This window comes from Theobroma cacao, chromosome 4 (genome assembly GCF_053813885.1).
Source record: "Theobroma cacao isolate CCN51 chromosome 4, ASM5381388v1, whole genome shotgun sequence".
Lineage (NCBI taxonomy): Eukaryota > Viridiplantae > Streptophyta > Magnoliopsida > Malvales > Malvaceae > Theobroma > Theobroma cacao.
In genome coordinates, this window is record NC_142642.1 from 29,735,122 (window position 1) to 29,759,357 (window position 24,236).

At 35.3% G+C, this 24,236-nt stretch overlaps 3 protein-coding genes across 9 annotated transcripts; all 3 read left to right on the forward strand.

Moving 5' to 3' along the window:
- The first annotated feature begins 955 nt into the window (after positions 1 to 955).
- On the forward strand, positions 956 to 3,630 carry LOC148763249 (LEAF RUST 10 DISEASE-RESISTANCE LOCUS RECEPTOR-LIKE PROTEIN KINASE-like 2.3). The gene is made up of 3 exons (XM_088805762.1): positions 956 to 1,855; positions 2,411 to 2,562; positions 3,625 to 3,630. Exons 1-3 carry the CDS (start codon positions 1,048 to 1,050, stop codon positions 3,628 to 3,630), a joined length of 966 nt encoding a protein of 321 aa, XP_088661888.1. The 5' UTR covers positions 956 to 1,047.
- Positions 3,631 to 4,915: 1,285 nt separating this feature from the next.
- LOC18602007 (LEAF RUST 10 DISEASE-RESISTANCE LOCUS RECEPTOR-LIKE PROTEIN KINASE-like 1.4) lies at positions 4,916 to 17,773 on the forward strand. 7 transcript variants are annotated; one of them, XM_018119385.2, is made up of 6 exons: positions 6,953 to 8,792; positions 10,275 to 11,003; positions 15,718 to 15,750; positions 15,845 to 16,165; positions 16,266 to 17,185; positions 17,508 to 17,773. In XM_018119385.2, exons 1-6 carry the CDS (start codon positions 8,024 to 8,026, stop codon positions 17,526 to 17,528), a joined length of 2,793 nt encoding a protein of 930 aa, XP_017974874.2. In that variant the 5' UTR covers positions 6,953 to 8,023; the 3' UTR covers positions 17,529 to 17,773. The 7 variants fall into 7 exon arrangements, with proteins under 7 accessions (XP_088661491.1, XP_088661490.1, XP_017974874.2 ...); XM_088805364.1 differs by having other exon boundaries at positions 6,944 to 8,792; positions 16,266 to 17,594; XM_088805367.1 differs by lacking the exons at positions 6,953 to 8,792; positions 15,718 to 15,750 and adding an exon at positions 12,909 to 12,928 and having other exon boundaries at positions 10,088 to 11,003; positions 15,823 to 16,165.
- Positions 17,774 to 18,497: 724 nt separating this feature from the next.
- Positions 18,498 to 19,532, forward strand: LOC18602008 (uncharacterized). The gene has a single exon (XM_007033142.3). It carries the CDS (start codon positions 18,737 to 18,739, stop codon positions 19,232 to 19,234), a length of 498 nt encoding a protein of 165 aa, XP_007033204.2. The 5' UTR covers positions 18,498 to 18,736; the 3' UTR covers positions 19,235 to 19,532.
- The last annotated feature ends 4,704 nt before the right edge of the window (positions 19,533 to 24,236 follow it).

Sequence of the window (24,236 nt, forward strand, 5' to 3'; positions counted from 1 at the left end):
ATTGCGTTCTAGGTCCATATAGAAAATCAAGTCAAAAGCCCAAAATGAAATCTGTCCAAATAAACTTAAAAAAATATAAATAAAAATAAAAAATTGATTAAATTGGACAAAATGGGATCTCTACATTTCAATGAGCAATTCATTGATTTTTACATAAATCAAATACATTCTAGATCAAAATCTTATTAAATTTTAGTGTTTTGTATAAAAATACAAGTATTAAATATTGATATGAAAAATGATTAACCGTCATGATCTACAAACTTGATCATTGCAGTACTTATTAATATAAGAAGTTAAGTACAATAATCAAAGTAATTTGAATTATTTGTAAGACTATAAATTTGTTTTGATACAAAGATCTTTTGCATATTCATTGTTGTTATTAGCGATCTGTAATTGTGGGTTTAAAAAATGGCGCCACGTGGAAAATTTGTTAGCCAGTCACAGCTCGACACAAAATTTCTTTTAGTGTTAAAAAAGAAAAAAGCAAAGGATGGATGATTCAAAAACTCGTTTTTCATTTTGTCTGATTAATGGCTTGTTTTTCCATGCCTTGACAGTAGGACCGTTGTATGCCCGGTGTGCTGACCTCATTTTCCAACTTCGGAAGCTTCATGGCAAGTGCTTGCAGCCCAAAGCGCGTATAATTGAATGGTCTCATCTTTCCTTCTCTTTCCTTTCCTTTTTTCTGCTTTTTTTTCTCGATTGACTTATCAGATACTTTCCAATTTGCAATCCGCGTCACATTTTAACTGAAGTTTTGGTTAGCGTTAACAAGACTCGCACGGCAGATGACGCTTTGCCCTTGAGATTAAATCAATGCCCCTGGAAAAACATGTTGCATGCTAAAGTCTTTTAAGTCAACTTAATGTTCAAATTGTCAAGTCTTGCTTTTGATCACTTTCACTTTCACTTTCATTGAAATTACGTTCCTATATTGCATTTCAGGCTATCCATTTTATACCCCTTGTGTTTTCCCAGAAAGAAAAGACTCTATTCCGTCATTAATCGTTCACCAGTTCTACCCATATCCCTTCACAGAAAATGAATTCTCGCCGTTTCTCCTCATCACCTCTTCCTCTTCATCTAATTTCTGTATTGGTCATAGCTGGGATTCCTTTATCATTAAGCACCCCTGAGTTGTACCGAAACTGCAGTGATGCAGAGTTCAAATGTGGGCATATCTCCGCTGGATATCCTTTCTCTGGAGGTGAGCGACCAGCTGAATGTGGACATCCTGATCTGAAGCTCCAGTGTGAAAAATATACTACCGTCATCGAAATTCTTGGTGTTCGATATCAGGTGCTGGACATCCATTGGGAGCGTCGCACTCTAAGGATTGCGAGAGAGGACTTCAAGAATGATCTTTGTAGCCCACAAATTGAAAATTCGATCCTTGATTCTATGCTCTTCAAGTTCGTTAATGCTACTGCTTATGCCAATGTTACCCTGCTTTATGATTGCCCACATGCTCAGGGCCTACTGTCGAATGATCCTTTCATTTGCAATGGAGCCAAATACAAAAATGTTTCGGTCGTACCAGGAGATACCGATCGCGGACCGTGTTCTGCTAGTGTCATGGTTCCCATTCCTCAAACTTCCTTGACAAAAATAGGCAATTCTACATTGCTTCTAGCAGCCTTAAAGACAGAATTCGAGGTAGAATGGAAGGTAGATACTCAAGCATGTCAGAAGTGCGAGAGGAGCCGTGGAGCATGCGGTTTTATGAAGTGGGATGTTCTAAATGTTTGCTACTGCCCAAACCCAAACAAAGATTGGCAGGATCCGACAGAATGCCATCCCCCGATCTCCCCGTCCGTATCCCCCCCGTCCGGTGCAACCCAAGCCCAAGGTATGTACTTCAATTTTTGAAGCACCAATAAAAAAGCTTTCTTTTATTTTCACGCACCAGTAAAATATTAGTTAATATATAAAATAAAATAAAATAAATTAATAACAACAAACAAAAGTATATTGGGCTTTTTTCTAATTTGAAGAAAACAAAATATTTGGAATGGAAATACATACAAAAATTAACAAATGATTAAAATTTAATATTATTTTAAACATAATTATTCAATATTAAAAGTAAAATTAAACACTTTTTTCATCCACTTATCCATAAAAAATTAAAAGTTTAAACTGTAATATAAGCAAATAAAAAACTAAAAGTAACCATACAGAACTTAAGGGATTTAATCATCGGTAGTGTTTGGATAGAAACTCTTCTCCCTGCTCTATATGTATTTTTAAGTCAGAATTAGTTTAAACTTCTGGAGGTAGCTCATAGAAGAAAGGCATTACGACTTTCACTTCCATCATGTTTGTTTTAGTTGAGAAATAAGGATCAATTCTGCTCTATATTGCATTTCAGGCTACCCCTTTTATACCCCTTGTGTTTTCCCAGAAAGAAAAGACTCTATTCCGTCATTTATCGTTGACCGGTTCTACCCATATCCCTCCACAGAAAATGAATTCTCGCTGCTTCTCCTAATCACCTCTTCCTCTTCATCTATTTTCTGTATTGGTCAGCACCCTTTAGGAACAAATTTTTTTTTCGTTCTTTACTTTTTAAATTTTATAATAATAAACAAATGTCTATTTATATGTACTATATATTAAAACTAGCGGTGTTTTTGGATAGAGGTATGAATATGGGTTGATTTGGTCAAAAATATTGTGGGTTGTAAGAATATAAGTTAAGCAAGATCAGTTTATATTTTACATGGATCATCAAAATTTTAGCCCAACTTACCCCTTGTCAGCCCATTAATTGGGGTTGGGCCAACTTATTTCTATTTAAAAAAAATCATTTTTATTACTTTACCTAATAAACTCTCTATTAATAAAATTATTTTATAATTTAATCCATAATTGAATAATAAAAATATGTTACAAACAAATAAATTACACTCAATATAAATAAGTAAATAAACTACATCAGACATAAATAAAGTATTAATTTTGAATGCAAACTACAATCCTATAAATATAAGTACATAACCAAATAAATATAAATTTTAAGACTCATTTATATCCTCCTTAATCTTCATCTTCAAATAAAACATTTAAATTTTATTTAGACAGTAATAATGTCTCAAGTTTGAATCATTATCATTTAATATTCATTGTCATAAAAGAAAAAAAGATAGTGAGTTTTAATTTTAATTAAAATTATTAATTTGACAAGTAAAGATTAAAAATATTAAAATATATAATATAAATAATATCATTGGTAACTAAATTATTAATTATATATAGCTAAATATATAAAATTATTAAATTAATTAAAATTATTACTTTAATTTTTTTTTTGCCTGTAAGATTGGCCGGCACCAACTCGGGACAACCCATTGATTAGATGAACTTACCCATTTAAGTTCAATTTTAATATGAGTTTAAATTTTCAAATCACAACCTACCTCACTTTCAATAAAAAGTGGTCCAGATCCATTTTGACAAGTTTAGGCTTGGATGACAAGTAGACAACTTTGTTCAGTTGCAAAGCATGTTTCACATTTGGCAATTTTTTGGGTTTTTTTTTTTTTGTGGCTTGTTATTAATTATATTGAGTTTAATTTAGAGATTATATAGGTTTATTTGACATTTGTATGGGTTTAGGTTTGATGATTTTTGGTTATTATAAACCCATTTGGTTTTGGTTTTATAATCTATATCATATGGATATTAATATGACAACTAAACATTTTTATAAGAAAAAAAAAACCATGGATAAAGATTTAGAGGCGAAAAGAAAACATATCACCGGCCACCACATTGGATAGTTGCAAAAGTTCATTAATTATTTAAGAAAAATAAAATAAATTTTTATTTTTTATTATATTTAATCAAATAAATTATTATAATTAACGGTTGATTGATTATTATTAAAATATTACATGTTAGTTTATGGTGATGTTAAAAGGGTGTTAATGTGTGGGTCATGTAATCATGTCATCATATTACGATTTTATCTATTATAATATATTAGTATACCACATCAATGTAACATAATATAGAACAATAAATGACATTTTAACTAATAATAGTTGATCAACTGTTAATTATAAAAGTTTATTTTTTAAAAAATTAAATATAAAAATTTTACTTAATATAATAAAAGAATAAAAATACATTTAAGTTTTTTAAAATAATTCAAGATTTTTTAAGTATTAAAGAATATAAAACAAAGAAAGTTCTTGCTGACAGCATGCTCAACAATTTTACAAATGTTTGGAGATGCATATTTTGAAGTCAAGTAATGAGTTCCAAACTTTTACGGTAGATAGTAAAATATCTGGCCCTCTGTTGCAGTTGTGGAAGTTACGATTTCTTTGTCTTTTATTTTTCTACAATTGGAAACTGATTTATCAAATATCTAAAACTAAAAGATGATGTTTTTGTAAATAGTTTTTCAATAAATACTTTTCAATAATAATAGTAAATAGATGTTCAATTTGGTATTAGAAACAACAATAATTCAACAACTACTCCCAAGTTCGGTTGGTATGATTAGCGACTGGCTTATGGCTTGTCAAGTAGGGCCGGAACGTTGTATGCGCGGTGTACTGACCAAACATATTTCCAATATGGAAGAGAAAGTCAACGAGGAAACTTCGCTGCAAATACTAACAAAGCAAAGCGCGTAAAATGGTCTTTTCCTTTCTTTCCTTTTCTCTTGGCTTCTTTTTTCCTAGTGGACTTTAGACTTTCCAATTTGCAATCTGCGTTTACACGTATCTAAGTAATTTAGGTTAGTTTTAACATGACTCAAACGTTTCCCTCTGAATTCAATCAATACCCCTAGAAATAATGTTGCATGCATGCGTAAGTCTTTTTAAGTCACTCAATGTTCAAATTGTCAAGTCTTTGTTGAAAACTTGAAAGCAAGTTCCTACACTTCATGTCAGGCATATCTCTCTATATTCCCTAGTAATAGTATGCTCCTCAAACAAACAGACTCCATTTTACATACTAATCATTCTATTCTTCTATCCCATCTCTTCACCCAGAAGAAATGCACTGCCGCCGTTTCCTACCATCACTCTTTCCACTTCCTTTTTTTCTCCTATTACTTGTCATAGTTAGGATTCCTCAGTCATTAGGGAACCCTGACGGCTACAGTGCCTGCCGTGATCCACGGTTCGAATGTGGAGGCATCTCCATTGGTTATCCTTTCTCTGGAGATGGCATACCACCTGGTTGTGGGCATCCTGGTCTGCAGCTCTATTGCGAAAACAATATTGTCACCATAGAGATTCTTGATGTAAGATATCAGGTGCTGCACATCTATGAGGAAAAGCAAATTCTGCGTATTGCGAGAAAGGATTTCATGACTGACTTTTGTCACCCACAATTTGAAAGCTCCGCCCTTGATTCTAGTCTCTTCGCCAAAACTCGTGATTGTGTCGATGTTACTCTGCTTTATGACTGTCCATCTGTGATCCCCTCGAATATCGGACGCTACACTTGCAATAAAGATAGCGGCAGTCGCAAGGATGTTTCTATCATACTATTACCAGCAGTTGATCCTGGGGAATGTGCTAGCAATATCACTGTTCCGATTCCTCAAACTTCCTTGCAAGGAATTGGCAATAATTCATCGCGTTTAGAAGAAGCTTTAAAAGGAGGATTCGAGGTACAATGGAAGTTGGATAGCAAAGGATGTCAGAAGTGCAGGGATACCGGTGGAACTTGTTTTTTTGACCTACAGAATCAACCAAATTGCTACTGCCCAAATGATACTGGGCTTTCTTTGAAGGAATGCCCTTTCCCGAACCCCTCCCAGGCCAACACAGACGAACAAGGTTTGCTTTTAAACTTTTTAGTTTCTAAGTGTATTTTTCATTTTTCGCTTTTTAGTTTCTTAGAAATTGGCAGAAAACAGAACAAACAATGAAAACCATACCTCAAGTCAGAGAATTAGTATAAACTTTACTTTTTCAGGTAAAACGTTACCACTTCACTTCCAACACGTTTATTTTAGTTTAGAATTTAGATCAATTCCGAACTAGTCAAACTGTTGGTACAAGTCTAATCTGGTGGAGTATTCAATTTGCCATTAGGTGAACCATTTGTGGTAAGGCTATAGATTTCTTAGTTTTAGTCAAGGAAAGAACTTTTCCCTCTGGACCTTACGTGTAAGTTGTACTAGTTAGCTCAAATGAGCAACGTATAATCCAAGAACGATAAATAATCTTTATGTATTCAAAAAATTAAAGAAAAACTTTCGAAATGCTTTTCTTGGTAAAAGGGAAAATGGTCGTCAAATTAAGAATTTTTTGTTTGTCACCAAACCCACACATCACAGTTCATCCTATTTACATCAAGAATCAGTCAGCTCAGCCTCTGTGATTTGGCCTTCTTATTTTATCCTAAATTTTAGTAGGACTGGGATGCAAATTGCACAGAGAAATCAGGTCACTGATAATTTTGAAGGGTTTAAGTATAATGCAGAATTGGGGTCAGGGAAGTGAAAATATAATGGTCTTTGTTAATTATCAGAGTGAGAATTGCCTCACAGAATCATACATTAGTCAACACATTAAAAGATCTAGAATAATTTTCTAGTTTCGGAGAGAGAGGCTAACTTACACACTAAAACAAGGGTGCTTAGTTTGGTTTGCAGGATTGGAGCCTCAGAATATTTCTTTACAAACAGAAGATTTAGATTTTTGTTTAAATTAAATGACATCATTTAGAAATAAAAACAATACAGTTATTCATCTTAATAAATTCAAAGCATGATATACAGTAATTATTAAACTATATTAGCGGTATTGATCAACATTTAGAATTAAAATCATCAAGCACATAAGCATTTGGCTCATTGGTTGATACATGATCCTTCTGTCTAGAGAGCAAGATTCGAATCCTCCCTCTCCAATTAAAAATTAAGATCATCAACATTTGTCCAGTTGAAGGTCCAAATTGATTCATTATGTCCATGGTAAGCTCTCAAGTTTAAAATCATAAAGCAACTCAAATAGTTAAAGTTGCTGTCATTCTGTCTTCCTCTTTGCAATATATCATTTCAGAAAAGTCCGCTTTTAAACAGTGGGATTTTGCCTGGAGATGAAGTCTTAACTTGGACAAACGAGCAGTTTTAGGATAATCCAAATGAAGTACCTATGAAAGCCATTAATTTTCTTTTCTTTTATGATACTAATAGTCAAGGAGACTTTCTTTTTCCTGATTGACAGTTATCTATAATTTAGAATCAAGATTAATAGGTTCATAGAGGTCTTATTCATTGAATAACAGTCCCCCTCCCCTCTTTCCATCATTAGGCGGCTTTAGAATAATCTGAACACAGATGAAATATTCATGTTTTATAATATACTTTCTTTCCATCTCTTACAAAAATAGTAATCGTAAAAAATTCATAGGTTGAACAAGAAATTCTGGAAACTGCTGCAGTCAATCTCTAATACATGTGATCACCAGAATCCTTGTGATAGGGGTAGGTGTGCGTATACGGTGATATAGAAGTCAAGTTCCATTTCATTGGTCTGATCTTCATTTCCTACTCTCTTAAATATGAGGTCAATCCTAACATATAAGCAAAGTCTTTTTACATTTTGGTAAGATTTTCGGTTGTCCCTATTGCGTACTCATAAGAAAGTATTTACTTCTAATTTTCTTAATGAAGTTTGTCTTCTTTCCTAAAGATGTATCAATACAATTTGGCAACACTCTAGAGCCAATTTTCCAATATGTTAATAGAGACAAGCTAGAATTCTCGGTACCTGATGCAATTTTCTGTAGATTTCAAGATTAGAAATGTATTATATGCATTTAATGCTTGAATAAATAATTTCAACATTGACCACTAGAGATTCCAGAAAATTTTCTCCGTCGTGAATTTTAGAACGTCCCTTATTGGACACTTGAATAAAAGCCTTATCAATGAGAGACACGAAATGGAACTCATTCCTCACAATTTCCTCTCTGTTATCTAATTCTGTTTGAACATCCTTCATAAACTTATTCTACCCTACATTCCTGCAACTTCAACAAAATGCATCCAAATTCTTTTCCAATATCTTCCCTTCTGGCCCCCTTCTTCTTGCTTTTTGCCTTGATCAGAGTTCCAACTACTTTGTGCGTCGATGATCTACGGTACTCAAACTGCTCGACAATCATAAGATGTGGAAGCCTAGCAAATATCGGTTACCCTTTCTGGGGAATGAACCGTGCAAGTTACTGTGGCCAACCAGGGTTCGAGCTGAAGTGCGAAGATGGTGTAGGAAAGATCACGATGAGTCAAAACACGTTGCGAATTTTAGATGTAAACCCTGAACAGCAGATTCTTAAGGTTGCTAGGGAGGATTACTGGGATGGTTATTGTCCCAGGGAACTAATAAACACCGCCATCAACTTCAATCACTTCGATTATGGCCCAGGCCTTAGGAACCTGACCCTATTCTATGGTTGCTACTTACCCTCAACCTCCGTGTTTATTTTTCTAACAAATTGTACCATAAATGGTGCCATTATGGACGTGTCATACGCTACTCGGAGTGTTCTGGGCGATCCTCGCCCAGAGGTATGCCATGGCAGTGTGATAGTTCCAATTTATGAAACAGCAGCTCAGGATCTAGAGGTGAACCCATTAACTGTGAACGATGCTTTAAAGGGAGGTTTTGAATTGCAATGGAAAGTAAATGATGACCAATGCAGAAATTGCAGAGAGTCTGATGGGGTTTGCGGATATAATCAGACGACAAATAGTTTCATTTGCTTCTGCCGTGATCACACTAGCGAAACCACATGTTCACCAACACAAGGTACGTTAGCCCTTCCTCTGCAATTCTTGTCAGCTTTTTGCAGAACTTTCTGGTAGTGAACGTTATCTTAATTCTTGAGATTACCATTTTCGGGGTGTTCAGTTCAGAGACTTCAGAGAGAAATTTTCATTAAGTCTTAATATGCCTCTGCATCTGTGGCTTAATTTAGTCCAGTTCAGAAACAAACGTATCTTAACCCTCTTGGTTTGGCTCATTCCGCTGTTCAATGTTCATAGCATTTGCAGCAAATTAGCCTTTGCCAGCTTGAGTTTATACTCCTACTCCTCTGTATGCACTTATAAGCTCATTAACTCTCAGCCTCACTATTACTATTATCCCAAAAAAGAAGAAAAAATGATATAACTCCCACTATTTTGACCGGTTGATTTCCCCTCAAATTTAATACCAATTCAGATTTGAATTCCATTTGTCACTTGTTCTCTTTCCAATTACAAGTGTATCAGCAGGCAAAAAGAAAGGTCTTTCCTTTTTGTTGCTCATAAATTTGACCGCTGCTGGATGCGGAAACTACCATTTATGGGAAGTTGAAGCACAACAAACCATGAGTGTTGGTGACTGCTCAGAAAAATAGCTCACTATAACTGAAGCTTCCGACTGTAATTTAAATTTGCATAGGATTAAAATTTCCTCTATTTTCCCATGAAGTTCCAGGTGATCTTACTCTTGCCCTGTAGCTTTAGAATCTTAAGGATTCTGCTTATGTCCCTTGTGTCTTTCAGATTAATTACATTCTTCAATTAGGAGTATTTTAGGCTTTGATAATGGTTCTTCCTAAAACAATTTCGACCTTTAGGCTTCAACTTCTATGAATTGTGTCTTATTAGGATTCAATATGCTCCTGGAGATTCTCACTGAGCTACTGCTTGACATTAGTTAAATCCCCTATAATATTGAGCAACTGCTTGACAATATGCTCATGGATACGGCATAAGGACCAAAATCTTAGAATATTGATCTGATTTTGCTGACCTTGGTGATTTTATTTTAAAAGACAACCAGTTTGTCTGTTTCAATATTGATATTTTCAATTATAAAATCAGTTGATATTTTCAAGTGGCTTCTTTCTTTGACTTTTTAAGAAACTCAAACTCAGTTTATACCTTCTGAGTCTTGAATTTTAGCGCTAGAATATACAGATTTCCCACATGCAACTCAAGGTTCCTTAGATTTGCAATATAGTAATTGCTAGGCTACCTAAATTTGCATTGACCGGTGCTTAATGGTGCCAATAGAAGCTTCTTTTTGAAAATTTTCACCTTCACTTGGTCAAAGACCAATTTTATTATGAAGATTAAAACCAATTCATCTCCAGCTTCTCATTTTATATCCGAGTACTTCCAAATCCCTCCCTAGTCTTCTCCAGCCTCTCCCTCTCTCTGAAAATGCACCGCCCTTTGTTGCAATTCATGTTTTCGTTCTTCATTATCATAAGCTTGATCCTGTTAATTGCTCCAAAATCATCGTTTGCCAACGATGGAAATTATTCAAGCTGCAGCACACGGTTCAGATGCGGAAACATTGATACCGGTTATCCTTTCTGGGGATTGGAGCGACCAGAAGATTGTGGTTATCCGGGGTTCTGGCTGAACTGCAGCGGTAATGTTCCAGAGATCACAATCATGTCAGTAACTTACCAAGTCCTTAATATAGAAAGCAGAACAAGAAATCTTAGGCTTGCTAGAACTGATTATTCAGAAGACGTTTGTGTCCAACATCTCCGGAACACCACTTTGACTACCGGCGTTTTCGCGTACAATTCCAATACGCAAAATATGACGCTTTATTATGGTTGTCGCCCTCTTACAATTGGTCAATCTCTGCCTAGAGGACTCTCCAGTCAATTTGAGTGCGAGATAAATGGAACTGAAAACGTAGGATATTATGTAACAAGGAACATTACGGAGTCGTCCTTTGGCGAACTTGCCAATCTAATAAGCACTAGTTTGGGATCTTGTAACGACAGCGTCACCGTTCCAGTCCTGAAATCGGAAGTTGAGGTAGTGGAGAACAGTCGAACTACAGAGAGTCTGATAGAGGCGCTTAAAGTTGGTTTTGAGCTGCAGTGGTTTGCGAATGATTCTTCATGCGACTCATGTATAAGCTCCGGTGGGCAGTGTGGGTACAACCAGGACTCGAGGGAATTCCTTTGTTACTGCTCAGGTGGATCTGATCTGAGCACTTGTCCACAAGGTACAACTCCTTTCTGCTTAGGCCTGGTTAAAATCAGGTTTAGTGGGGATGTTTAACCATTTCAAGTCCTAGGGTCTCACTTTCCTGTACCATTCACCAGTTTTCATTCTCTTTTATTGCTGCCTAATTTTGGCCTTTGGGGACCGTCAAGCCGGGCGCTGAAGAACATTTTCGATTAGGAGATCGTTCTTCTGTCATTCAACCAAACAATCAAGCGTTAGGTGGATTTAGTTTTTTCTGATTCTTTATTCATTTAGTGGGGATGATCGCGACCGTTTAGAGCAATAGTAAAGTGTCCATAAGCCTGCCATGTTAAAAAAAAGGACCTTCCCTCCTGTTTCAAAAATTGACCCGTTCCAGTCTGGTGTTGCTCCATGATGAAAAAACCACGGATCACTAGGATTATAATATTTTGCAAATTGGGATGAATTTTATTAATTTCTGCAACCCTAGTGACTAACAAAAAAATGGGTCCAATGGTTACAAGACAAACTATCTCTATCTATGCTTCAATAGAAACAGGAAATATGTGGGTACATTTTCTGTATTACTTGTATTTGAGTTCTCATGCTTGAGCATTTAGCTCAATCGTTAGTACAGATATCCTAATAGGTACAGTTACTAGATGAGTCGGATTTGTCCTAGGTCTCTTATAGGATTAGTCAAACTCATCCATTTGGCACTAGTTATCAAAATTTTCATAGAGAAATTGCTTTTGCTTAACGCAAATCAAAATTCTCGGTGGTTGATTTAGTCCCATCAGTTTGTCTTCCATGTATTGACTAACTCGACACTTGACAGCTTCAGTTGTTGACTTTCTTCCATTCCCATACAAGTTCATCTCCAATTGTAAACCTGCTCATTTTGATCGAAATCTCTTTTTAAGAAGCCTAGATTTCAATGGTATTAATTAGTGCATCAATCTCAGCATCAATTTTGTTTTTCATATCCAAATCTCTTTCAAATCATCTTAGGTTTATAATCTGAATTTTTCAAAGAGACATCGTTTTCCTTGAAATCAAAATTTTCTATAATACATCATTGAAATCTTCAAAGTTTGGTGTTAAATTTCTTCTGTCCCCACTACATGCTCCATCCTATAGCTATGTTTCCCATAGTCATCCAGCTTACTGTGATCAAATCAAATCTGTTTTTGTATGAAAATTTTGATTTGTTTTCACCTTTATTCCTGATAATGTCTGACTAGGCACCATTTCTAAATTTACAAAAATAAAATAAAATAATTGTGAAATATTTGTATTAGTTATTTGTAACAAGTGGTGTTCGTTTTTTTTTTTCCCTTACTCTTTTTCTTACCTTTTCACTTTTTTTCTTTTCTTGTTTTCCTTCTCTCTTGTTATTTTTACTCCCATAATGTTTGGTTTGGTTTGGTTTGGTCAGAATAGGATCCCTACCATACTCTAACTCAGTTTGCAGTTGATGAAACTCTGAATTGTGATCATGGCTATCTCAATTCCAAACAAATCCCGGTTTGAAGCAAAATGAGCATGTTCGGGAAAAAAGGCTAAACAAAAATATCTTCACTTGTATGTTGCCGATTAATACTATTAAAATCCTTAGTCTTTCTATCAAAAAAATAAAAATCCTAATTAGCCTTCTTCAAGAATTGACTGTTGTTTATATAGGGTAAAGGATCAAAAGTCTTAAGCTAGTTAGTCTAGTTTTTAGCCAATAAAAATGCACAAAATATACAACAATAGGAAGACTAAAGAGGTCCTTCTAGATGGAAAGAAAGTGTGTAACATAAGTGCTTAAATCATAGGAACAGAAAATTTTGTGGTTGATTTGGACAACTGTTTGTCATCCTAAGTGGTCTCAGTTTGAAACTTTCTTGTGGGGTATTTTATGCCAATTCAAGTTGACCGCAAGGAGCACAAGTATCAGCCGCCCCAACCACGTCAGTTGTCTGGGCCACTGGCTTGCCTCAAAATTTCAACGTTTCCCATTTGTTTTGTCGCCTGTTTCCTCTTTTTTCCAAGATTTCCATTTCCACGATGTGCTCAATTTAGAATTTGATTTCAGCATACTACAGTTCTTTCTTCTTCTTTTTTTGTACGTTAGCTTAGTATAATCCTTTTTTTCCTCCCAAGTATTGAGTCAAGCTCTTACTTTTCTTCAAAAATCAAGTATGAGTCCAAAGATTGGTTTTGTGTTTTTTTTTTTTTTAATGTAGTTTATCGTTTAAAACATGGTTTTACAGGTTACGCATAAATTACTTAACTCACAAACTAATACCATGTACTACAATGTTGTGTGCTACTCATTGATGATTGTTAGGGCTACTTCTTCTTCTTCCAATCTTCCATATTGGCTGACTACACACTTCAAAGGGCTATTTCCCTAGTTCAACCGACTCTACCCAAGCACACCAAATTTTCCAACAACTCGTGCTTTAGTCCAACCATCTTTCCATCTTTCTGGATGCTTTTGTTAGTCCTCCAAATGGAACCCAAACCAAACCTTTAAACTATTGAAACATGTCACCATTCACATTTTTTAACTAACAAAAAACCAAAACAGAGGCTTACAAATAAACCCCACCTTGAAGCCTCCTTTTCATTACATTTCCGATCCAAGTCAACAATGTCAGCCTAAGATAGTCAAAGGTCAAAACCCCCACCCTCCACCACCCTATTACCAAGTGCCATCTCGCACCCTCCCTCCACCTCAACCCTCCCCAATGCAACCATTCCCTTCCACTCGCTTCTTCTTCCTCCTCCTCCTCTTCCTCCACCCAACGACACCCTCTCCTCCACCCAACAACACCACCTTCCGAAACTGCAACCAAACCATCTCATGCGGCCCAATACCAAACCTCACTTACCCATTCACCGGCGGCCCACGTCCAGAGTACTGTGGCCCACCGGGCTTCCAGCTAACCTGCTCCAACAACACCACCCTCGAGTTATTAACCGACTCAGTGAGTTACCGAGTCATCCAACTCGACCCCCGAACTCAAATCATGACACTCTCTCGGTCAGACCTTTACAACAACCCAATCCCGTGCATGCAAAATTTTACTAACACCACTCTTGATTCCACCATTTTCACTCCAACTTCAAACAACGAAAATTTAACGTTCTTTTATGGTTGTTACTCCCTTAACACTTCCTCGTACAAACCTCCGAACATGTTCACATGTAATAATAGTGGAGCTTACTACGTTGTTGGTCCGGTTCCGGTTGATCCAGCGTTTAAAGTTATACAATGCAATGTTAGTGTTACAGTGCCAGTGCTTAGAAGTGCAGCGAATGAGCTTGTAAGGAATAGGTCATTGCTTGGGGAGGTTTTGATGGAAGGGTTTAGCGTGAATTATAGTATTCCGTATGATGATGAGTGTGCTAAATGCCTTGATTCTGGTGGAGACTGTGGGTGGTTTTCGAGTCGAGCTATTTGCATTTGTGGTGATAGGATTTGTGACACGACAGGTATTTTTTAGGTATTTAAGGTTTTGGCTGATTTTTAAAAGCATGCTAAGATTTAGTTAAATACCAACTCCCAGGTGTTGGAAAGTGCTAGTAACAAATAACTTCTCATATTTCATTGGGATTCATAATTAGTGAATGATTAGTCATAGGATTTTTTAGTTAGCTCTGTAATTTCTGTATTCAAATTGTGCTTCATTCTTTTCAAACGTTGCTGGTCTTTTTGTTTTTTGTCTTGCAAATATGAAAGAACTTTGGCCTACATTTCAATCGGTTGAAAGAATTTGAATACTATTGAATTTGATTTTTTTTTTTAAGTTTTTGACTCATTTAATTTGTCAGAGGCTCAAATTTTCTTACATATATAGCTGCTGGTAATGATCAGTCTTCTTAATAACATCAGAACTAAAATTACTAAAGTATGAAGTCAAGGTTCCAGGCTTCGAACATTGCAATTAGTTGGTTCTGATCATCTCCAATTATTTAGGATAACATGCGTCTTTTGGTTAGAATCTCTACGCTTTATCGTCACTCTGCTAGAAATTGCAATACATCTTGAACGCTTAGGACTGCCAATTAGCCCCACGACATCATTCTAGTTTATCATAGTAAACATGGGGCAAACTAATGGTTGAATTCTATTGCAAGATGTTTCATATTGGGCACTTGAAATGTGCCTCGAATGCTATCTATTTGCTTTATGTGGTCTATGCATCTAGATTCTGGACTTAACTCGCAAATTAAGTTTGTCTTTGAAAACCTACAACATCAAAGTATAAACTGAAAAACATTCAATTTTGCTTCTGTCAGAATCAGGCCAAAGTTGTATCTTAACAATGCAATTGTCTTGAAATATGTCTACAACTTTCAGTGGTCTGGAACGTTTATTTAGGCACATGATATGAATTGATTTAGTAGTCAACGCTCTTGTTTCTAGTATAAAACTGGTAGGCTACAGGCTATTGCGTTCAAATTATGAACCTGACCTATCTATTCTTTTCCCATTGTGTACATCAAATAGCTGAAAAATGTAAAATTTGCCAAGTTGAGCAGTGCCTCATCATTGCAACATATTTTGGGAATTCAGAACCCTGTATAATATGAAACATATGTGCATTAGCTAATTTATGAGCTCTGCATTTATTTTAATACAAATCTTTAACAATTTTTTTAGGCCAAGTTTTGATTACCAAATTCAAACAGAGGGTTTTTTTTTCCCTTTAGTCATTCATATTTCAACTAACATATCGGGATGTTGACTGTTGCAGCTGAAAAGAAAACCGATGTCAGCCTTATAACAGGTATTATTTGGCAATATCATTAACATATTGCATTGTTTCCTGAAATATTAGTATTGCGAAAAAGAAGTTGAGCAATCTCTTGCTTTATCTTTAGGCCTTGGAATAGCTGGTGCGGTTATAGCTGGTATACTTCTAGGCATGGGATTTTTATGCCTCAGACAACGGAGACAGAAACTTGCAGCCCAGGCTAAGAGCAGAGACCTTCCAACACCTCCCTCAAGCAAAGGCCCACCTACTTCTACAACTAGTCTGTCTCAAAGCATTCCTTCTTATCCCACCTCAAACTATGACCTTGAAAAAGGGAGCACCTACTTTGGAGCGCATATCTTCAGCTACGAAGAACTTGAGGAAGCTACTGACAATTTCAATCCTTCAAAAGAACTTGGAGAGGGAGGATTTGGCACCGTTTATTATGGTAATTAAATTTTGTTTATTCATATAAATTCTCTGTAGAACTCAGCCTGAGGTATTTTGTTTCTGCTTCTATAACCGTGTCCTTCAATTTGCTTGATCAGGTGTACTCAATGATGGGCGTGTAGTTGCAGTGAAGCGCCTATACGAGAGCAATTTCAAGCGTGCTGAGCAGTACATGAATGAAATCGAGATCCTCACTCGCATACGCCATCCAAACCTTGTCACACTCTACGGATGCACCTCAAGACGTAGTAGAGAGCTTCTTCTTGTTTATGAATACATTCCTAATGGAACTGTGGCTGATCATCTCCATGGAAAGCTGTCAAACTCTGGTTTGCTTACTTGGCCTGTTAGGTTGAGTATTGCAGTAGAGACAGCAAATGCGCTGGCATACCTTCATGCAGCACCTATCATACATCGTGATGTTAAAACCAACAACATTCTCCTGGACAAGAATTTCCACGTAAAAGTTGCTGATTTTGGTCTCTCAAGATTGTTCCCTGACAATGTCACCCATGTCTCGACTGCTCCGCAAGGCACTCCTGGCTATGTTGATCCTGAGTATTACCAATGCTACCAGCTCACTGAAAAGAGTGATGTTTATAGTTTCGGAGTGGTCTTGATTGAGCTTATTTCGTCCAAGCAAGCAGTGGACACCAATAGGCACCGGCTTGATATTAATTTGGCTAACATGGCTGTTAGCAGAATCCAGAATCACGCATTGCATGAGTTGGTTGACCCATCTCTTGGGTTTGAGGACGATTATGCTGTGAAAACAAGGATGACAGGGGTTGCAGAATTGGCTTTTCGGTGTTTACAGCAGGAGAGGGATGTGAGGCCTTCCATGGAAGAAGTGTTGGAGACATTGAGAGGAATTCGGGATGAAGAGTTGGGAGTGCAGAAGGCAGAGGTAGTGGATATTAGGTCAGAAGCAGAGGTGGTGGATATTAGATCAGATGATGTTGGACTATTGAAGCACATTCCTCCTCCACTTTCTCCAGACTCAATCAATGATAAATGGGTTAGCAGCTCTACTATTACTCCACCTAACTCCTTTTAGTTTCAAAGCAGACGACATTTCCTTATCTTTTTCCCCTAAAATTCTATAGTAGAGGCTTAAAAGCATTGTATGATTATAATATGATGCATCGATCGAGCTCCAGCAAGATCTTGCAATGTTTATATTTGGGATTCATGTCACATAGTATAGTGCTAATTAATGATATCTATACCGTTTCAATTTGAGTTCTGCATTAGGAAAGTTGCAGACAAATGGCTGAACACCATAACAGCTAGAATATAACAGAACATATTGAACCTAATTCAAATGCTTTATTTTCCAGATGCAGGTAAGATCGATGTAATCCAAGTCTTTTAGCTCATGATGGAATTTCAGAGGATTTGCTTTTCTAAAATGCAACTTGTTCAAACCCTATCAGCAAAACTTGAAATGGTGTTATACCTTGTTGATATGTACTACTTGTACGTGCTCAAATAGATTGGTATACTTCAAATTCTTGGTTCTTGATTAGTAGCAAAAAGAAACTCTGGTTGAACCTTACTTGTAAATTATGATTAACTAGTATATCATCTTCAATTTTGAGCTTCACTTTCCTCATTTGATTCTAATCATCCCTCAAAACGAAATTATCTTCATAGATTTGTATACTAACCTTCAATTTTGAGCTTGATTCTTTCCAACCTTAATTTGAACCATCCTTTTTAGTCTCAAAGAAAAATTTCCCAAATATTCTTCAATTGTACCATATTCAAATTTTGATATGTAATAATAATTTATGAAAAATGCAATAGAATTTGTAATTTTTTCACAAATTCTAAACCAAAATAATTCAAAATTTTTTAATCTTAATTAATTTTTTATAATTCTAATCACATCAAATAAATATAAGATAATTTGTCAACAATTCGTAAAATGTCGTCATAAAATTTTATTTTTTTAAGTATAATTCTTAAATAAAAACATTTCCAACTTTAAAATCTAGAAGCACTTTTAATTATATTGAATTCAATCATAAAGAATCTAGAAGCATTTGAATATAATAAGTAAACTCAATGGGAGTAGTTAACACCCTATGAAAATAACATTTCCATTTGTAATTTTCTACTTAGAATCTTCACACAAAAATCCATCCTCTTCTGCCAATCCCCGCCCTTTTGAGGTACTTTGTCCAATTAGTCCAACTCCCCCACTCCGACCCACGACTCCGAGCCTAAAAATTCCTAAACCCTCCATTGCCTTCCACGTGTCCCACCATGATAGAAATCCACCAAGATGACCCTAACATTAAGATAATCTCCATCCCACCGTCCAAACAAAAAGCACTCCTTCAACCCCTTTTTCCTATTCTCTTTCTCCTTTTCTTTTTTTTTCAGAAATAAATAAATTAATAAAACAAATCCCTTAAGTTTTTATTTTTTTAATTTAATTAATAATACCAAGAATCAGATGCTAACTGTTTCTTACTTTCTCTTTAGATCTCTCATCTCTCTTCTCACTGTCTCCCTCTAAATCTCCCAAGCTTTCTAGAGAGAGAAACCCCACTTCACAAAAATGGCGACTCTTCACAAATTCAAGCTTTTGGCGACGCAGTGCGCCGTCGCCGGAAGCCCAGGTCGTAGTCCCACCACCAGTCCTGTCGTCCACCTCCGCCGTCGCAAAACCCTCCGCATGCTCCTCAACCGCTCTTCTGCCACCGAACGCCGCCGTTTTCACCGTCGTCACGACGACAACAACTTCGATCCTCCACCTCCACCTCCACCGCCTCCACCGTCAACCAACTCCACTGCCGATAGCAAGAAAAACTCCAACGGGAAGAAGAGCAGGAGAAAATTAAAGGAACTCTTCGTAGCGTCGCCGCCGTTTGAAGAAAGAGAGAGTAACAACAAAAGCTGTGAAGAAGAAACGGAAGACTTGTTACCGGTTACCGGGAGTTCCGGTGATGGGTTTTCAAGTCGAAGCTCTGGTTCTTTGAGACCGGTAACGGCGTCATTTCGATACAGGTTATTAAGGAGAGCTTGGCGACCCATGCTGGTTACTATTCCAGAGTAAATTATATATTTTTTATTTTAATAATCTTTAATTAAAATTAAATCTGTGCAAAAAAAAATGTAGCTTTTTTGTTAAAGTAAATTTTGGCTTTTTTTTTGTAATTTTCAATTTTGATATTTTTGGGGATTTTTTTCTTTTTGAATTATATTACAAATTTTGGAAGAAAAAGAAAATGGAATTAAAATTTTGTTAGCTTCAAAGTGGAGCTTGGTTCGTTGATGATGCCAAAGTGAGCCTGCCAGTGGTTTTTGGCACAACAGCAGGTCACATCAAGAAGCATTAAAGTGCCTTTCTTTTAGATACAAAATAAAAATATAATGACTTTACTTTTTAATAGCAATATTTGCATCACAAATGCCAAGCTAGGCATTAACCCATATAAAAACTTGTGCAAGTAGCAGTGGTAACCATCTTACTTATACACTAAACCAATATTAATTTGTTAGCTATATGGTTATGCTCTAATTTAAGAGCCAAGATAGTTGATTTTGTTTTTGTTTTTTGTTTTAGAATGTTATGTTAATCTGATGTTGGGGGAGCATGAATTTATGGGTGTAAGATGTGGGGCAAGTGATGATTAAAAGGTGCTAGAGATCATGAAGACAAGCATAAGACAAAGATATGAGGAAATTAATAATTTTTAATGGAAAGAAGTGACTGATAATTGCAGCTTCCATGTGTTGATTTTCAGATAAAAGAGATATTGAATTATAATCATGCCAAAGTTTTCTTTTTCTTTTTGTTGCATTTATAATACAATGCCAGCGTACTTGTACTCTGCAATAAATAATGTTATAATCGCATATACTATAGGACCCCATATGTGTATTTACATTGAGAACTTTTTAATTTATTATTTGCACAATTTTGGGAGTAGTAAAATCATGATGTTAAGCACTAGTCCTACTTGGTAATCATGAAATTTTCAAGTTTAAGTGATCATGCGTGCTTATTTTAGATTTGGAGAGCAAAACACCAATGAACATCTCAAGGTTGAGATAATTATTAATTCAGAAATGCCAAAATGTTTGACGCTCTCTCTATTTGATTACTCTTAAAAATTAAATATTGATTAATTCTTTTATAGATTATCTTTATAGTACTTGTGAATAATCAAGTTTTATATTGATTTTTTATTTGGATAATGTTTTTCGACAAAATTTTTAACAAAATATTCTGTTAAAAATAGTCATTATTGAACAAATTTCAATGAAATTTGATAGAAAAATATTCTTTATTCAAGTAATTCTATCAGAAACTATTTAAGTATATAATTTCAGAAACGGGATTTTGAGTTTTATTTTGCAAAAGCCCTCCCTCTTTCGCTGGTTTTCGTCAGACGGCATTATTCTTGTTCATTTCTGGAAACTCAAAACTTTCTTTATTGTCATCATCTAAAGGGCTTTGGAATCGAATATGGTCTTTTTTGTGTGCATGTGTTTGTACATATTTGCCTTTTCTTTTCCCTTTATTATTGTTACATATACGTCCCCAAGTCCCTTTCATCTTAAACTATATATTTTATTTTTTAATTATGTTGGGAAATTTTAAAATATTGCCCTCTTTTTTTTTTCTTTCAAACATGTCAAATTGGTTGTCTCTTCTCTTTTGTTTTGTTTTTTTTTGATAAAAAGGCATCAATTTTTTATATTAAAAATTGATTTTTATTGTTATATAGAACTTTAGGACAGAAGTTTGTTAAAAATGACAGTGCAAATAAAATTGAATCCTTGATTTGAGACAATAATATGTGATAAGTGGTAACTTAGTATTAAATATCAATGCATACGTACTCGAGCATTTAGCTTATTAATTAATGTATAATTTTTTTGTTTAAAAATATGAATTCGCATCCTTTTTTCTTAAAAGAATGGATAAAATGCCCACCCTTAATTTTTAAGCATAATTCTTCGGAAGTTCATTAGTATTAGAAATGGACAGCTCGTCCCAAAAGGTTTTATTTTGCTAGACAAGGAAATCCTTATATCAATCTTGCTGTCAACCTTCGTTTATTTAATAAAATTTATGATGATTTTACCCCTCTTTCAATGTTTTTGCTAAAACTAAGAAGTTCCTCAAACTAGAAGCTAAAAAACCAATTTTTTTATTAAAATGCTATAGATTTCTTGTTGATTTGTGGTACTCCGTAAAAGAAGAAATGAAGAAACTAATTAAGGAAAAAGATTATTTCAAGATCCATAGAAGAATAAACTAAAAATCTAGATTTGTTGGTGAAATGCTCAAAATTTTCTACTGATTTTTGGCACTTCATAAAAGAAAAAATGACGAAATTAATGGAGGAAAAAGAGAAAGAACTAGAGATGGATTCTGCCTTTCAAGCTTTTATTGTCTATAATCTTGCTAGAGAACTTTCATTTCAAAAAACATGGATGGATGTTATGGAAGAGTTAATGGGTATGGTAGCTTAAAATGATCTCTAGCACTTCCATAACATCCATATGCTATTCTTGAATTGATTCAAAATAATTCAAAGTAGCAGTGAAACCTGGGAAGAGAGGAAAAGACAATGAAGGTTGAAGGGAAGAGAAAATGAAAGTTGAAGGGCTTCCCAAATGGTGTATGATAAAATGCCCCAAATAGATGAGATGGAAAAAAAATAACAAGAGTTTGAGGCTTTTAAATGTCATTTTGTTGGATAAAAGTTGTTGGAAGTTATTGAAATATTAAATGCAAAAGTTGTTATAAATTTTTAAAATATTAAATGCGAAGTTATTTAAATATTGACTGGATAAATAGCGAAGCATTTCAATGTTTTGAGTTTTTTATCTTGCCAATTATCTTGAATTAATCATAATAGGCTTGAACATAACAAGTGTTATAAAGGTTATTGCAAAGGATTTTTTGCAAATAAGCAAATTGATCTTTCTATCGATTTTCAATATGTGCTATACAATAATTGCATCAGGTCCCTTGTACACATCAGGACTATTTTTCCTAAACCTTTGTGCACAAAAAGACCACAAGCTTCACAAAATGAAGCTTACAAAAAATATCTAGACCACTACCAACAAGTCAAATATCAATGTCAAGCATCTATTCTTAATTTCCAGACAATGACAGACAAAAAAAAGACAAAAAGCTACAAAGCAGCCATTCTTAATTTACCCTCCTCCATCCATCCAAACACCACCAAAAAACCTTAGAACATTGTGCACAAAGACACCACAAAAAACCTTAGAACATTGTCCATATTAACATTCACATATCAACAACATGAGAAACACTTGTTTGTGTCCCTCCAGCACTATCAAAATTCATTATCGAGGCACAAGCAATAGTGGCAACAAGTCCATAAAATGGAGGCCTCCTTGCTTCACCATGAGCAGGGACAAATCTAGCACCACCATAAGTAGGGACAAATTTAGCACCACAACCAAGTCTCAAAGCATTAGTAGCAACAAGTCTTCTTTGCACACTAGCAAGTCCTCTTAAAGTTCTTGATGCAGCAAGTTTTGATGAAGACTCGGTAATAGCTCCTGATAAAGGCCCAGCACCTGTTGATGAAAACCCAAGCAAGGTATTTTGCTACAATTTAAAACATAAAGAATGTGTTAAATACATTAAATTGCATATGTAATGTAAAATACTAAATTGAATAATTTATGTAGATTACCTTTCTATTAAGTTGCACGAGAACCCTAAGACAAGTCTTTCTATTCTGACCAAATGAGAAGCATAAGGTGCACCTAACAATGCTATTTATCCTAGAATTGCCATGTCCATCTAGCCTTTCCCTATGTTCCTTTCTTCTATTCTTCTTGAGCCTGCCAAACATACGATAGAGCAGTGGAGATTCCACTGGATCTACTTGTCCTCTGAACTCAACCATGGTAATGTCAAGTATAGGGTGAATGTACTCATTGTATGCCATCATGAACTTTTTCTTAAAGTAGTAGTTGTCACAATATTGCTCTAAATCACCTCTGGTGTGACCTATGCAAGTTGCTACCTAGTTGTTAGGAATACTTAAAATGTAGCCAAACACAAGTTAGTAAACCTTGAAATATGCAACCAATCAATGTATACATGAAATATGTTGAGACACCCTTACTTAAAATATTCCAAACACCATATAGACATTACCCTAACTCACCCCTAAGTTGACAACATAAGTCTTGCCACCTTGAAACACACTAAACTCAGAATCAGAGGCAGGCACAACCCTACAAAACTTGTTATTGTATTTGGCGAAACCAATTTCCTCTTAATTTTGCGTGTCACCTGCCCTTCCTATGTGCAGGCCTTCTAATACTGATCAAAAAACTTATTTATTATTTTGACTATAATTTCTTTAAACAAAACCAAAATGGGTTTACTCCTCACAAGCCCAATCTAATGGTTGAAACTCTCGGCCATGTTGTTGGTAACATGGTCACTATTTACACATGTGTCAAATGTATGCCTTGCCCACAGTGTGAGTCATTTATTTATCAACCAATTGTATGCCTCTACATTTTTAGCTTTAATCTTCATCATGGCTTCATTCCACTCTCACTGGTTGTATGCTTTTACAACTTTCTAGAAGTTCATGTCCAACCTCAAAAACCTTTGCCTAAAATTACTATAAAGGTGCCTAGCACACCTTCTTTGAGTGGCATGAGGCATTATCTCTGCTATTATATCATCTAGACCCTGTTATATAAGAATAAGTAATAGTTAATAAGTAACTGAAATTAACTAATTAAATGTAAAACAGTAAGATCTTTAAGGTTTACCTTTTGCCCATCACTCATCACTACCAATAATTTGTTGAAGTCCCCAATGGCAATATTAACAAGTACAAAAACTAAAACCATGAGTTACCATCCTACAACTGCACCATAGCAACAACAACAAGAAATAAACCACAATTCACATGCAATAGCAGATAGCAAGGCCCCTCTATATGGCCCTTTGAGGTAGCAGCCATCAACCCCAATGAAAGGCTTACACCATTTGTTAAAGCCTTTCCTTAAAGCATCAAATGATAGAAAAAACCTTT

Coding starts and splice junctions, on each gene's coding strand:
- LOC18602007 (XM_088805364.1), top strand. CDS start 8,024: ATGCATCCAAATTCTTTTCCAATATCTTCCCTTCTGGCCCCCTTCTTC. Junction 11,004..15,717: donor TCTGAGCACTTGTCCACAAG/GTACAACTCCTT, acceptor TGACTGTTGCAG/CTGAAAAGAAAACCGATGTC. Junction 16,166..16,265: donor ATTTGGCACCGTTTATTATG/GTAATTAAATTT, acceptor TTGCTTGATCAG/GTGTACTCAATGATGGGCGT.
- LOC18602008 (XM_007033142.3), top strand. CDS start 18,737: ATGGCGACTCTTCACAAATTCAAGCTTTTGGCGACGCAGTGCGCCGTC.
- LOC148763249 (XM_088805762.1), top strand. CDS start 1,048: ATGAATTCTCGCCGTTTCTCCTCATCACCTCTTCCTCTTCATCTAATT. Junction 1,856..2,410: donor CGGTGCAACCCAAGCCCAAG/GTATGTACTTCA, acceptor GTGTTTTCCCAG/AAAGAAAAGACTCTATTCCG.